The 15,803-nt window shown below is 39.1% G+C and overlaps 1 protein-coding gene across 2 annotated transcripts in view; it reads right to left on the bottom strand.

Moving 5' to 3' along the window:
• Window positions 1-5,497: 5,497 nt before the first annotated feature.
• The window catches only part of KAT6A (lysine acetyltransferase 6A), a 116,827-nt gene continuing 106,521 nt past the window's right edge, over window positions 5,498-15,803 (bottom strand). For both annotated transcript variants that reach the window (XM_046648367.1, XM_046648368.1), the window contains exons 16-17: window positions 13,286-13,598; window positions 5,498-10,914 (exon numbers count right to left, since the gene is read on the bottom strand). In XM_046648367.1, coding sequence (XP_046504323.1) covers window positions 8,246-10,914; window positions 13,286-13,598 — 2,982 coding nt within the window. In that variant the 3' untranslated portion in view covers window positions 5,498-8,245. The remainder of the gene's footprint in view (window positions 10,915-13,285; window positions 13,599-15,803) is intronic.

The raw sequence follows: 15,803 nt of genomic DNA, 5'->3' as shown, positions 1-15,803 counted from the left end.
TAAATTGTTAGAATTATTAAGTGAGCTTGACAAGGTTTCTGGATACAAGATGAAAAACAAAAATCACTGATATTTCTGTATACTAAAAAGAAACAGAAAATAAATTTTTTAAACGTTACTATTATTTTTTTGTGAAGAAGATTGGCCCTGAGCGAGCATCTGTTGCCAATCTTCCTCTTTTTGCTTGAGGAAGATTGTCGCTGAGCTAACATCTGTGCCAATCTTCCTCTGTTTCGTATGTGGGACGCCATCACAGCATGGCTTGATGGGCATTGTGATGCATGCCACCAAAGCGGAATGCATGAACTGAACCACTATACCACCAGGCCGCCATCAAAAGGTTATTTTTAATAGTTTCAAAAATATTAAATACCCAAGAATAAAGTAACAAAGCACAGAACCTCTATGCAGAAATCAATAAAAATTTTTGATAGAAATTAAAGTAGTCTTAAACAAATGTATCATGTTCAATGAATGGGGGAATCAAAACTGTTAAGATGTCACTTTTTGCCAAATTGATTTTAAGGATCAATGCAGTGCAATGATTGTGCTTACAATAAAGTGTCACTAGGATTTTTTATGAATATGATAAGCAAATTCTAAAAATAAAGGGACATACAAAAGACCTAGAAGCGTCAATCACTCCTAAAACAGAAAAACCAGTTAGGAAGACTTGCTTTACTCAATATCAAGAGCTATCATAAAGCTACAGTAATTAAGACAGGCTATACAGCTCAATGGAACAGCACAGTTCAGCGATGGACCTATGCATATACGGACATTTGATGTAGTGCAGTGGTGAGAAAACAAGGGCTGTTAGAACTGTATACCCATATCAGAAGAAAATGAACCTGGTCCCCTACCTCAAGCTATGAACAAAAATCAATTCCAGATATATTAAAGAATTAACTATGTAAGCAAAACAATGAAGCTGTTAGAAATTACAGAGAATATCATTACAATCTCAGGATAGGAAAAGACTTCTTAATCTGGGCAGAAAAACCACTACCCATAAAGGAAGATACTATTGGACCGGATCACAGTAACATGAAGAACTCTGTTCATCAAAAGACACCATTAAGAAAGTGAAAGGGCAAGTTACGGAATGGGAGAAGATAAGTGTAATACATGTAACTGACAGAAGACTCATCCAAAATGTATAAAATACTCCTACAAATCAATAAGAAAAAGACAATTTCCTAGTAATACAGACAAAAGGCTTGAACAGACAATTCACAAAAGAGGAATTTCAAATAGCCAATAAACACATGAAAAGGTGCTCACCCTCATTAGCAATCAGGAAAATGCAAAACAGAACCACAAAGAAATTCCACTACACATCCTCTGGATTGGCAAACATTAAAATGATTTTAAATATCAAATATCGAAGAGGATGGGTAATAACAGGAACTCTCCATACACTGCTGATGGGAGAAAAATAGTGATGCAGTAACTTCTGAAAACTCCTTGGCAATATCTCGCGCAGTTGAAGTCACACCTACCCTATCATCCAGCAATTCCCTTCCCAGGAATATACTGAGAGGTGTGTCTGCAAACGTGCACAGGAGACCTACACAGGATTAAATATAGCAGTATCGCTGTAATATACTAGTTTGTATAGTTTGTAACTCAACAGAAATAACCTAAATCTATATCAACTTTAGAATGTATAAATACATTTTGGTATAGTCGTACAATAGAATATCACACAGCCATGGAAATAAATGAGCTCTAGCAACACACAACGTCAGGAACAAATCTCACAAACATGTTGAGGGAAGCCAGGTGCAAAACGCACAGTTCCACTTCTGTGAAGTTCAAGACCAGGCAAACCGAAGCTATGGTGTTTAAGAATGCATACCTAGGTAGTAAAATTTTTTAAAAAATTAAGGAAAGTATTTACCACATAAGTCTGGGGACTGTCTTTGCTTGGGAGAGAAGAGTGCTGTTAGAAAGGGGCTTTCAGAGTCAGGGGTTTCCAGACTGCTGCTCTATTCTTTGAACTCATTGATTTTACAGAGGTATTCACTTTATACAGATTCATTAAGCTATACGTGTTTTATGTACTCTATTTTCACAGTAAAAACGAGCATAAAAATGATGTTGGGGAACAAAGTCTCTTCTTCTCCGGGCCTGTTCACATCTTCATGTGATGCCTGAAACTGCATAGGAAGGCAGCTCGGGCAGGAGCCAGCTGAAGGCAAAGTCCAAACACCACAGAGGGTGGAGCAGCTTGGTGACAGACGTCACACAGCCTGGAAGCCCCAACAAAGGCAGGCTGCAGCGGCTGGTTTGGGTCTGCTTTGTTTTGTTTTCCTTGCCAATTTTAATAGAATTACTTCCTTGGCCCTCTAAAGCTGTTCTTTCAATATTCCCTATTATTCAGTTTTCAGATTTACAACTTTCAATCAAGAACCCTACGGGGATGTCAAGTTAGGGGTTCTAGTCAATTCTAGGTTTTTTCCTTAAACAAGAGCTAGACAAACTTTTTAAAAATTGTATAATTATTCTATTTTGCAAGAGGTCCTTATCTTTAGTAAAGCCTTCATCACTGTCTCCTGTTACCATTTTCTCTGGAAAACTATGATCAGATTCAATCATTTTGACATATTGACTGCAACTGCTTTTCTAACCTTCTTTCAAAAAGAAAATTAAATCAACCAATTTTATTAAATGTAACCTCAATTAAACAATTAGCACTTGTTTGTACATGGGGCAGAGCCTTAGTCCTAGCAAAGAAATTTTATGTATGAAGGTTTTTCTTTACTTTCTTCACAAGAGACTTTAAACTTAGGATACCAATTAAAAGGTTTTATATGAAATTTTCAAAAATAGAAGATTCTAGGGCTCATAAAGCTGATTAAAGCCAATTTAAATAACTTGAGAGGTGATCCGAACGGCTTGTGTCTCCACACATTAACCAAATGTTTTTTTCAACGCACATTCATAGAACTCCCAATGAGCCATACCAGGTCTGCAGTTCTATATTGTAAACACAGGTGACTGGTTTATCTCAGTTCACCAGCTTGTCTGTGCTTGCTTATCTTTGCGTGTGTATAAACTGAAAGTGGTTAGTTAAAAACAAATGTGGCATCACAGAGAATGTTTAATTTTCTCTCTCGATATTTTTGTGAGGAAGATTGGCCCTAAGCTAACATCTGTTGCCAATCTTCCTCTTTTTGCTTGAGGCAGATTGTTCCTGAGCTAACATCTGTGCCAGTCTTCCTCTATTTTGTGTGTGGGACGCCGCCACAGCACGGCTTGATGAGCAGTGTGTCGGTCTGAGCCCAGGATCCAAACTGGCAAACCCCAGGCCACGAAAGAGGAGTGTGTGAACTTAACCATTACACCACCGGGCTGGCCCCTAATTTTTTTTTTTTTGAATGTCACTTAAATGTGGTTTTCAGAAATGTCTATTTAGGAAAGAGTTAAATGTTACAACATTTTTTTTCTTGCCAACAAGAATGTGCATCTCACACTCCAAAAGTTTGCTGACAATAGTCACAGGAAAACAATTCCTTATGACTATCTCTGTCTAGTGTTTTAAAAGATCTCAAAAGTTAAAAGCCTCCCATACAGGGTTTTCCTTATTTCAGGCAAAAATTACATCTGCCACCTCTCTGAGGTTTTATGTCATTAGTATACCAATATTTAGGCTCCTTATTAATAGAGCAAGGAATCTCAGTGAAGCCCAATTTGCAGCTGTCACCCGGGAAAGAAAATCCACGGGTCTGTGCTACATGTATAACCACACCAGCTTACCTAACAAACCCATCCTGCCCCTTAACAGAGATTTATTAACAAATGAGTTAGGTCTTGCTCTGGGGATTGTCGGCTTCTAACTGGATGACCCTGCTCAAGAATCCCAGACATTTGCCAACATAAAAAAAGACCTACATGGTCTTCTGAGTTCATTTACAGAAATGTGTTGCTTGAATTTTTAGATTTCTTGAAAGCCACATCAAGGATATCGAGCTTTCTCTCCCGACTTGTCATAGTAACTCTGCTTACTCTGTTCTGCCAACAAGGACAGTTATTTTTCCTCTTTTCAATATGCCTTTCCATTATCACCACCATTGACCTACATCTCGCACATTATGAAAAGATAAGAGGAAGGACAAAAACCACCACATACCACCCAGGCTGTAATATGGAAAACCGGAAACAATGATTCTCACCTAAATTTAGAGCTAGAATTGTCCACCTGACAGACTCTGGTGTTCAGTGAACACACACAGTTGTCACCAGGCTACAAAGGAAGGCAGGCACCACCTGGGAAGCTGAGAGAGGCTTTAAAGGAATGATTCCTGGAACCCTAGTGACTGAATGCATGGCAGCAGATTCCAACATTGGTGGACCCAGGCTCTCAGCAATATACACAGTAATCAAGTGTATGATCATTTTCCTCCCACATCTACCTTCTGATACAGAGGGAAAAGGCCAGAAGGGGGACAACAAAGAAATAAGAGCACCCTCTCTGCAGAGATCACTCATGAGTTGGCTATAAATGGAATTATATTATTCAAATTATATCTTAAACATAATATAAATACAGTGGGGGGTGCTGACACTTAAAAGAAGTCTATAGTACATTCTTTGGTCATATTATTTCCTTTGGAGAAAAATCAGAATTGCTGTATATTGAATTCACTGAAAGCAAGTAGTTTGTAGCAGCAAAGGCAAGAAGTCTAATCCACTAACCCACTAATAATTGCATGGTACAGAGACGGAGTCTTGGGTCCAAATCATGGTTAAGTAAGTAAAGAAATTAAGGAAAACCATTTCTTTTCTGGAGATGACACGATTACATGGCCCAAAACTTGAATGGCACGAGGTTTAGAACAAACATCTGCCATAGGTACTATTCACGTACATTTCCTAATTCCTAAATTCCTAACTCCGTGTGAAAGAGCAGCATATCAAGTTCGGAGGCCACTCAAACTTGTACCTGTCTCACCTCCCTACCCAACGCAGCTGTAAGTTTCCCAAGGCTAAATCTGATTTTCTGGAATCTGCCTTATATCTAAAGTTCTAAAGGATAAGAGGAAAGTACAGGAGACATCAAAACAGATGACCAATGTTCAAGACCTTGACTTCTGGCAAAACTTCCTAGATTACATAATCAGATAAACTTAGATGAGAAAAAATACTGCTTTGTTCCACGTCTAGAAGCTACTTGCTATTGCAACTGTCTCTCATTTCTTTGGTTGGATGAATTGCAATCCTTTTAGAAGATTTTCAAATGGATTTCCCTAAAAAAATCCCAAGTGAATTTATAACACTATTTTCTTTGGAAAAGGAAAAAACCATCTATATTGTTGGCATTTAAACATATATATATATAAATGAAGACTGGAATTTCAAAGCAAAACTCATGAACTTATACGTGCCATGTAAAGAGGAACATGAAAAGGCTAATATTTTTAAGTCTCTGTATATAGACAAAGAAATGGAATTTGAAATATTTGGGAGAAAAATTCCACATGCAAGACAGACATCCAAAATGGCTCAACATAATTTATTTTTTTTTATGTTAAAATGTACAGAGTTCTTTTGAAAGTACTTGCTAGAAAGGGGGAAAAAAGTGATATTACATACAAGGAGAGGAAGGGAAACCAACTGGCCCAGGAGCGCATGACATGGAGAAATACAAAGGCATCTAGGCACCCCTTCCCCTTAGCTTACAAGTCACCAGGAACGAAGTACAAAGAGGTTACAAAACAGGAAAAGCAAATATAAACAGACAGGAATAGACTCAGCTTCATTTGTACATGCGGCTTTTAGAGGCATCTGGAGCTCTATTCACACACTCTAGAGATCTCTTTAAAGAGAATTTTTATCTTTCTTAAAATAGTTTTTAATATTCTACAACAAAGATAAAAAATTTTAAAGATGGAATGAAATGAAAAAGCTCTTATTTTAAAAGGCATCAAAGTCACTAACAGTGAGTTTTTAAATTTCTTTTTTAGAAGATTACCCAAGTTATCTTGCTAAAAATACATTTTTTTTTTAAACAGAAGTGAAAAAATGACAGGTACCAATATTACTGTGTTGGATAATTTCTTTTATAATATAGAAAAGAACATTTTCTCTATAATAGTTCTACAGTCACAAAAAGGCTTGTGGAAAAGGGAGCTGCCCGATTGAATTTTTTTTTTTAAGAAACAAACAAAACCAAACACAACCGCAAACCAACAGAAACTGAATTCACGGCCCTCATTTCAACAGCTTCTCCTTCTGCCTTGACCCACCCTCCTCCCAATATACCTCCCTCCCTCCCGACCCACCCCATCCCCACCCCAACCAGGAAGCAATGACAGAGCTGAAGATGTAGGCAGAGGGCAGCACAGTGCACTTTCTACACAGATGACTGGGAACTGGAACAGTATATACAGAGAAACTGGGTCCTACACAGCCTTGCACATGCTCAGAATTGATAGCGGTAAGATGTGGAATTCTGCCTTTTTCTATCTAACACATTTAATTGAGAAAGTCAATTAAAGTGTATTAAAAAAACCAACAAACCTGTGCATTTGAAAAAATTTAATGCCTAATTAGTACTTCAAAAATTTATCTATATAAAATGTACAAATAAAGGAGAGTATTTAATGCTTACAGGTATTTCTTTAAGCAGTACTTCCCCCTTTTGGATATTTGACTGCACATACCAAGTGGTATAATAGTTTCCATCTTCTAATGATGGAACATATATATATATATGTGTGTGTGTGTGTGTGTGTGTGTATATATATATATGTGTATATATATATATATTTTTTTTTTACCTATCCCTGGAGCAAGTAATAGGAAGAGAATGGGCAAACTGGCTGCACAAAAGAAAATGGAATTGTGAGTAACATAGGAGCCGGCTAAAACCCTCTGTCCAGATTTGCCTGACTATGCTGGTGGTTGGTTTATCCCTCTTCTCTTTAGCCACTCACAGGAGAGGGGCTGGTGCAATCTGATTCACAGGGGATGAACTCAGGATCTCAAAAGACAAATGAAAACTAGAGGTATGTATCATTGAAGTAGCTATAAAACTCACACCATGATCTCCCTCACGACACACATTCTGCATCATCTCTTCCAACATAAAGTAAACAGTGTCAAAGGTTTGTCAGGTATTTTTCAAATCACTGAAATGTACAGTCATCCACCAACACTTTACGTAAGAATGGAAGAGGCTAATTACTGGGGACTGCTGTTTGAGTTTAATTAGAGTCAAAGGCTCAAGAATCAAGACCCTTAGCATCTCAAAGTACATACTGAAAACAAGAGGCTGCGTGGAATATGTGCATTATGGCTGATTCACCAGGTGGTAAAAAGCAAGAGGTTAATTTCCTCTTTTTTGATTGTTAATTGATCATCTCTATCCCTCCAAGGATGAATTAGGATTGCAAACAGCTTTCCTCTGAGATTCTGCTGTTAATTGAGACTTACAGTATTTTTGTGTCTCTGAGTGCTGAGTGGGAATAGTAAAAGAACAAACGAAAATTATATTACACTTGATTTAAGAAAAACATTTCAATGAAGTCCATCTATAAAGAAACATTCTTGGGGAAAGGTTTCAAGAGGTGCGTGCGTGTGTGTGTGTGTGTGTGTGTGTGTGTGTGTAGGGAGTGGAGGGGATTTTAAAAGGAGAAGCATTTTCCTGCCTCACTTTCTTAATAATAATAATAATAATATTAACAATAATAATAAGTTTAAGGAGCTTGGATTGTTCTCCATGTCCCCATCCGAGTCTCCCGTAAGTGCCTCCTGCTGGAATGAAGTAGGAAATGAAAGGTTGGGTTTGGAGGAAAGGGTCTGGTTAATCCTCGAGATGTGTACATAACATTTAAAAATGACAACATTGGGAGCTGCAAACAGTGAGGAGAAACACACATCTGAAAATAAAGAGAATTCACTTTTACACAAATTCTGTCCACGTGGTGTGTAAAGAAAGTAAGGCTCTTTTTAATTATGAAAAGATTTTGTGCATGTTTCCCCTATCCCCAAATCCATTTTTAGATGAGTTCTATTGTAAAATGTTCAAGATTGTGAAGAAAACCAAAACCCAGAACAAAATGAACCCAAAAAAAGAGAAGACGAGGTTTTCTAAAAAATAAAATAAACCAAAGAAAAATTCCTCTAAATCTACAGCAATATTTTAACTGGAAAAAAGGTCCATTTTTCTCTGGTTTGTCAGTATAAAAGGTTCCTTTATTTATATATATTTAAGTTTTTAATTGCAAGTTCATCTTGCTCATCTTCTCATGTAAGGTCCATTGAGTGACTGCTTGGGCACACCAGCAGCATTCATGTAGCTGTGATGGGAGGGGCCAGTGTACATCATGTTTCCATGAGGGTTTGGCTGCATAGGCTGCTGGGTATAGGCCTGGCTCCCCATCATCCCCATCTGCATCTGCATAGGATACTGTGCTGTCTGGTTCATGTAAGCAGGGTTACTATGGTAACTGCTGTTCATCATAGGCTGTGTCATTCGATAGCTGTTCATGGCATTCAAAGTGTTCATATTCATGGAATTGACATTATAGGCAGGGGTTGGCATTAAATTAACCCCCATGTTCATGCCACGCTGAACAGCCAACGCACGAGGGCCAGCCTGCATGGCCACCGCTGGTGGGCTGCGGCCATACAGCTGCTGCTGGTGAGCAGCTGCAGAGGGCAGTGGCGCAGATTTGGAGCGGATGGAAATATGCCCCTTGACTGGCATCTGCCCCTGCAACCTCTGAGTGTGAGGAATGCCAATGTTGGTGGCAGACATGTTGCACTGTAGCAGAGGTGACGTGAGGTTCATGGTAGTGGATGCCAAGTTTGGGGGCGGTGTCATGGTGGCTTGTGCTTGAGGGGTTCCCGCTAATGGATGAGACGGAGCTAGCTGAGCCAGTCCTGTATTAGACAGAGAAACACTGGTTGCATAGGAAGTCACAGCAGGAGAATGGCTATAAGGCATGGCATGAGGGTCCATAATGGTGTTAGTCAGCTGCTGCAACTTGGCTAAACTGAAGGTGGCTGACGGTTGAGAGTAGCTGCCGGCACCAAAATCCCCTGGAATCCTCTCATAGATACTTATGTTCCCAGTGCTTCCAGATTCTGGTATCTCCATTATCATAGGCGCTGGAGTGAAACTGTTATTCATACTACACTGTGACAGGGGGGGCTGCTGCGGGGGTGGGGGTGGGGGTTGAGGCTGCTGGGGCTGAGGCGGCGGTGGCTGCTGCGGCTGCTGGGGTGGTGGAGGCTGTGGTGCTGGTTGTTGTTGTTGTTGTTGTTGCTGCTGCTGCTGCTGCTGCTGCTGTTGCTGCTGCGGTGGTGGCGGCGGCGGCTGCTGCTGGTTACTAGGAGGCCTCTCCACCACACAACTCTGAGGTGACTTGATGTTGCAGTTGGTAGCAGGCTGGACATTGTTCTGCTGTATCATGCTGCAGCTGTTGCCCATGTTTGCCATTTGCTGAGTGACAACACAACTGCTCTGGGTGAGGCTGCTGGAGGATGACAACCCACCATAGGAGCAGCTGCTCTGGGAAGAGTTATTCCCACAAATGCTGCCACCCATCGTGGAATCATAACTGCTAGGGTTCTCATAGTTTTCTGTGGTGCTCTCGATGCTGCCCAGATCACTGAAGCCACTGTCTACCACCTGCTGAGAGTGGTCTGATACGGAAGGCACATCCATCATGGGGCTGGTCTCCATGTTCTGCATAGAGGGTGCGGACAGGGATCCTTGTTCTGGGCTGATCTGGGTATAACCACTTTCAAGGGCAGGCACATTGGGACTGCTGACTGAACGGACGGACTGGCTAGGATGAGACTGAACAGAAGATATGGGACTATTATGTTCTGAAGCCTGGCAGTCTTCAACCATTGACATCTGAGGGTCTTCATCAGCCTGGGTATAACTCTGCAGGGTCTGACAAGCTGCCAGAGTCTCTTCACAGTCCTGGTAGGCTCCCTCATGCTCATTGCTTTCTTCTTGAGTCAAAGATTGCACTGCTTGCACAGTTTCCAGATCCAGTTCACTATGAGGAATCTCTTCTTCCTCTTTTAACTCAATTAATTCTTCTTTAGAGTTTGAATCTTCTTCATGATCATCCTCAGACCCTGGCATATGCTCCGATACCACTGATGTTTCATGGGAAGTCTGCTCCTCTTCAGAATCTGGTTCTGTTTCATCTTTATCCTTTATATTCTCCCTACTGCTCTGCATACTAGTATCTAAAAAAGACTCCTGACCACCAGGCTCCTCCTTGACGTCTTCTCTAACAGGCTGATCCTCTAGCTCTTTTATCTTTGTAGACTCCAGATGACCATCATCTTCATCATCTGCATCATGGTCTTCATTCCGGTTTGTTTCCACAGTCACTTCGTCCTCCTCCTCCTGCTCCTGCTCTTCCAGTTCTTGTTGCTCTTCCTCTGACTGCCTCTGTTCTTCTAGGCCACGGGGTTTCTCTTCTTCCTCCTCTACCTCAGGTTCTTTCATTTCTGTCTCAGGACTATTGCTGCTATCCACTGGAGAAGCCGCTCTAACTTCACTGCTGGTTGTATCTTCTTCTCCCTCTTCAACCTCTTCTGCTTCCACATGCATCTCTTCTTTCCTGTCTTCAGTTAAAGGCAAGTCTTCTTTTGGTTCAACAGTTTCTTCATTCTCTTGAATTTTGGGTTTACGTCCAGGTTTAGGAATGGGGACAATGGACTCAACAATGCATTCTTGAGCAGAAACGGGTATGATTTCCCGATTCAATTTAAATCCTGGTTTGCGACCAGGTCTTTTCTTCCAGTGGATTGGTTTGCGGCTCTTGCCTTTGGGCCATCCCTTTTTCTTTTTCATAGGCGTGGATGTATCTGGCTCAAGTGGAGAATCCTTCACATCACATTTTCTCAAGAGAGATACTGGCTTTAGGATAGGAGTATCTATACAAGAGAGATAAAAAATAATAATAAAAATAGGTTACACAATCTAGTGCCTTTTTCTGAGACTACATGTACAACAGACATGATCTTATTAATCATCACAAACTCCTGATTATCTTTCAAGTTAAGAATCTAAAGGAGAAATCTAATTAACAACATCTTCTAAAGTCACATAGTGAATTGGCAGAAAAATCACAGATTCCTGGTCAACATTCTGCTACCATCCACTAGTTAAAATCAGTTCAAGTTGGGGCTGGCCCCATGGCTGAGTGGTTAAGTTCGCGCGCTCCACTGCAGGCGGCCCAGTGTTTCGTAGGTTCGAATCCTGGGCGCAGACATGGCACTGCTCGTCAAGCCACGCTGAGGCAGCGTCCCACATGCCACAACTAGAAGGACCCACAACGAAGAATACACAACTATGTACTGGGGGGCTTTGGGGAGAAAAAGGAAAAAATAAAATCTTAAAAAAAAAAAATCAGTTCAAGTTTATCATCACCATTTGTATGGCTTTGGGAAGTTACTCTAAGATTCAGTTTCATTATCTATAAAATGGAGCTAAGCTTTATAAAGATGCAAATACTAAGTAGTTATTACAGCTACTTTAGACAAGTTGCCTTTATTGTATAAGTTACAAATTAACTCATTTCTTCTCCTTTTTTTTCTGTTTGCAATTTATATTTTCTCTCTGGTTTTCTTAGTTTCTATAAAATCATTACTTCAGGTAGTAACATAAGCCAATTACTCTAGGCCATGATTAAGCAATCCTACATGAATAATTGATCAATCAATGTCGTGTCTGTATGGGAATAACTGCAGGGCGTTTAGTCTTAGACAAATATTGACCTGAAGAAAAAGTTAAAGTACCAATGACAATGGTTTATTAAAAATAAATTTGATATTATCATTATTTCTTCCCCATTAATTTTTTCTATTTTAAAAAATTGTAGTAAAACATACATAGCATAAAATTTACCATTTTAACCATTCTTAGGTATACAGTTTGGTGTGACATTAAAGTACATTCACATTTCCCATTAACTTTTAAAAGGAAGAACACCAAAGCAACAACAGGATTTTGGGCAGAGAGCTAAAAAGGTATAGCAGCAATAATAACTTGAAAATAAACACAGGAAATGGCTGCCTCAGAGAAAATTTGTGCAAGTCAACAGGAACTTAAACAGGGGATACTATTTTAGTCTACGATGATCCAAGACAGAATTTTACAAAAGTGCCAAATTTACAGAATAAATTTTTAGTTATATATCTCAAAATATAACATACATAAATATATATAAGTATAAAATATAATAAAACTCTGGAAAATCATTCATAATAAAGCAAAGAATTCAGCCATCTTATCACTATATTAAAAGTGTTTATTACGTAAAAATATGAGAATGGAGAAAATGCAAGTTATCTACTAGATTTGAAATTGAGTGAATTGATTTTTAAAAGAAGAATAAAAAGCTACATAAAACCTATAGGTTTATGTACTAGAGGTGGACAACTAGATTCCCTCAAATTCACCCAGCAAAGTAGAAAAGTTCAGTTTGACCTCATGGAAGGCAAACACTGTAGTTGCCAGGCAGCACAAGACACGGGCAAAAACTTGAGGCTAGGATGCAAATGACTAATTTGTGACTCAGCTCTTATGTGAACCTCAGTTTCTTTATCTCTAAAGAGGAAATGACAACAAGGCTATTTTAAAAGTAAACCATTGAATTTTTTGCTATGCTATAAAATTTAACCTATTTTGAGGTATTGTTACCATTTTTATTAGAAATTTACTACCTGTTGGGTAAGACACATTACAGAGATGATTCAGGAAGGATTCCTGAACAGGTTTGAAGCAAGTCCAATTTACGTGAACCTGATCTTACTTAAGAACCATCTTCTCAGCATTTATTTATTTAACAATATTTACTGAGCACTTATTTTAAGCACTCAGCATACAACAATTAGCAAAACAGCTTAAGTCTATAGAGTGCACATTCTAGGAAAGAGTTGTTACTTAAATATCTTCCTGATGCTAAGTCCAATCTACCCATTAACTAAAGATTTAGATAATGGCCGAGAAAGGATTAGGCAAAAAAGAACAATTTCCTAACAGCAAGGTACTTTCCGGAGAAGCAAAAATAGGTCCTGAGTTGAAGGGGAAACTAGAAAAAAGCACTTTAAAAGGACAGAGGACTAAGTGAGAAAATGTGGATGAATATACTTGATACAACTTTTTAGTGATCACCAAGTTGTCCTTTACTGGCTTAGTGGGCTGTGTTCATTTTTCAGCTTCTTGGTGAAGGGTCTGCAGCTATCACTGCTGTATCTTTACAGACAATAAAACTACACTAAGCAACAGTTCTGTAAAACATACCATCAGCATCATCTGACTCTTCATCATCATCTTCATCTTTCGACTTCCTCTTAGAAGAGGATCGACACCTGAGAACATCCTGTGAGGACAAATGACGGAAGTATCCTCTAGAGAAGAGTTCATTTTCATCCTCTTCCTCTTCTTCTTCATCAATCTCAAACGTGGGTTCTAACCTTGGCATCGGCCTCTCAGAGTCAGAGTCTTCAAAAGGCTCATCCAATACCTCTGTAGTTTCAGAGATAGTTTCTGTGACCACACTGCTATTGTGGTGTTTGCGCTTTCGGACTCTCCTTCTTCGGTGAAGAATCGGTTTCTATTTAAAAGCAAAAAGTATTTTATTTACAGTAACGAACACTATCATTTCCATTAATAATATGATTAATAGTTTTAAAATCTAATAGAATTAGCATATATAAAAGGAGGATGCTATCTGCCAAAAGATATTTTGGATATTATTTCAAAATACTATGTAGTAAGACACTATACACAAAGTATCATAGATACAAAGATGTTGGATAATTAAATACAGCTTTGTAAAAGAACAAGCAGGCATGCCCAAAAAGCAGATATTATAATTCCCTTATTAACTGTTCAGTTCAATTTAACACCCTAGGGAGCTGCCTATTTCAGTACTGTAAGGACACAAAGGCAAGTTCCCTTAACTTATCTTTTCCTCAAGAGAAGAAAAAGAATAAAACCCTTTCTGTTCGTTTCATAGCTCTACTATGAATGTCAGCAGAACTATCAGTAAAGCTATATGCCATTTTCATGAGCTATCCAGAAAGAGTTACAGTGGAATGTAGCCAATATGTATTTACTTGATGTCACGGAAGCATTTCCAAAGTAAAATAAATATGTTACTGAAACTTAGCACATTAGGCACAATTCTGTACTAGACTTGATCGAATACCTTAAACCACACAACAGATAACACAAAATAATAAAGCTGATGCACCACAAATGATCTAATCCCATCTCCCTCACTCTATAGAGGCCAGAAAGGTTACAGGACTTGCATAAGATTACACATCCAGTCAGTATAGAAATGGTTGTAAAATGTAGTTTCTGACTCCCAGTCAAGCAAATTTCTTCAAGAACTTAAAAAATATGTTGTACAGGATCCCACTGCCTGTCACAACATTCTCTTTCTTACACAGGGAAATAGCATAATTTTATTTTATAAACAGGCAATATAAACCTAGGATGGCAAAGATATACTCTTCATGGTCATGTAATTAATAGCAGAGTTACTCAGTGTTCAGTTTTTCTCCACTTCAAATTTACCAGCCCTTGGTTGAGAATACAATTTTCAAACTAGGTTAAACATGGCCCTACTCTTTGGAGAAATGGCTGATTATTAGATTGGGGCATGAAACACAGAAGTGGAAACTACAACATCTTGTAGTACCAGCAAGTAAGGAAGTGCTCAAAACAAAACAAAAAAACCCCCTCACAATGGTGAGGGTATGTATGTTACAGGGACACAGGGGCAAAACTGAAAGAGTTCCCAACAGCCAAAGCTGGAGCAACTGGAGCAACAGATTCAATAAAGCAGAAGCATTGGATCCTAGCTCAAAGTACAAAGTAAACATGTGAGTCCACACTGAGGGAAACAAACGCCTGAAGAAACGCATCGACGAGGGAGAACGGATAAATCTCCCAGCAGAACTCCAGATAATTAACACAGATATTCTGCTCTTAAGGAGCAGAGTACACCTCCCCATATCTTAAGTGTGGGCTGTGGACAGCGACTTTCTTCCAAAGAGTACAGTATGGAAATGGGGGAAAAAAGAGTAACCTTATAGTACAGAAACCGGACAAACACAAGCTGAAGCCAGGTGATTGAAGTTAACATCAACAGTGAAAAGTCACAGTGATAGTAAACACCCTTGTATCTGGTACACAGACCTTTACTGAGAGTAGATACCCTTTATATAACGTGATGAGAATGGTACTTTACCTCTGTGGTCTCCTTCCCAAAAAACACATTACCCCATTCTAATATCATGACGGATTCTATAAAATACCTAGCCAGTACTCCTCCAAACCATCATGGTCGTCAAAAACAAGGAGAAATTGCCACAACCAAGAGGAGCCTAAAGAAATAAGACTACTAAATGTAATGTTTGCTGGATGGGATCCTGGAACAGAAAAAGGGCATTAAGGAAAACAGAGGAAATCTGAATAAAGGATGGACTCTAGCTAATAACATTTCTGACAAATGTACCATACCAATATAAGAAGTTAGTAATAGGGAAAACTGGGCATGCAGCATACAGGAACTCTCTGTCCTTTCTTTGCAATAATTCTGTAAATCTAAAACTGTTCTAAAATTCAAAGGTTCTTTTTGATAAACAGCCCTACCTCTTTTCTTTAAGGCTCTGCTAAGGAAAGGAACGATTTTATTGCTTTGGACCAAAGCTGTCACCCTACTACTCCACAGTGGCTCATCCAGGGAGCTGACATACTTTAGACTGGCTGGCTTGTGGCAACGCTTAAAGTTCACTCCACAGCCTGG

The sequence above is a fragment of the Equus quagga genome, chromosome 22 (genome assembly GCF_021613505.1).
Source record: "Equus quagga isolate Etosha38 chromosome 22, UCLA_HA_Equagga_1.0, whole genome shotgun sequence".
In the NCBI taxonomy this organism is placed as follows: domain Eukaryota; kingdom Metazoa; phylum Chordata; class Mammalia; order Perissodactyla; family Equidae; genus Equus; species Equus quagga.
Note: the sequence above shows the minus strand (reverse complement) of the source record. Positions and strands in the feature narration are given on the sequence as shown.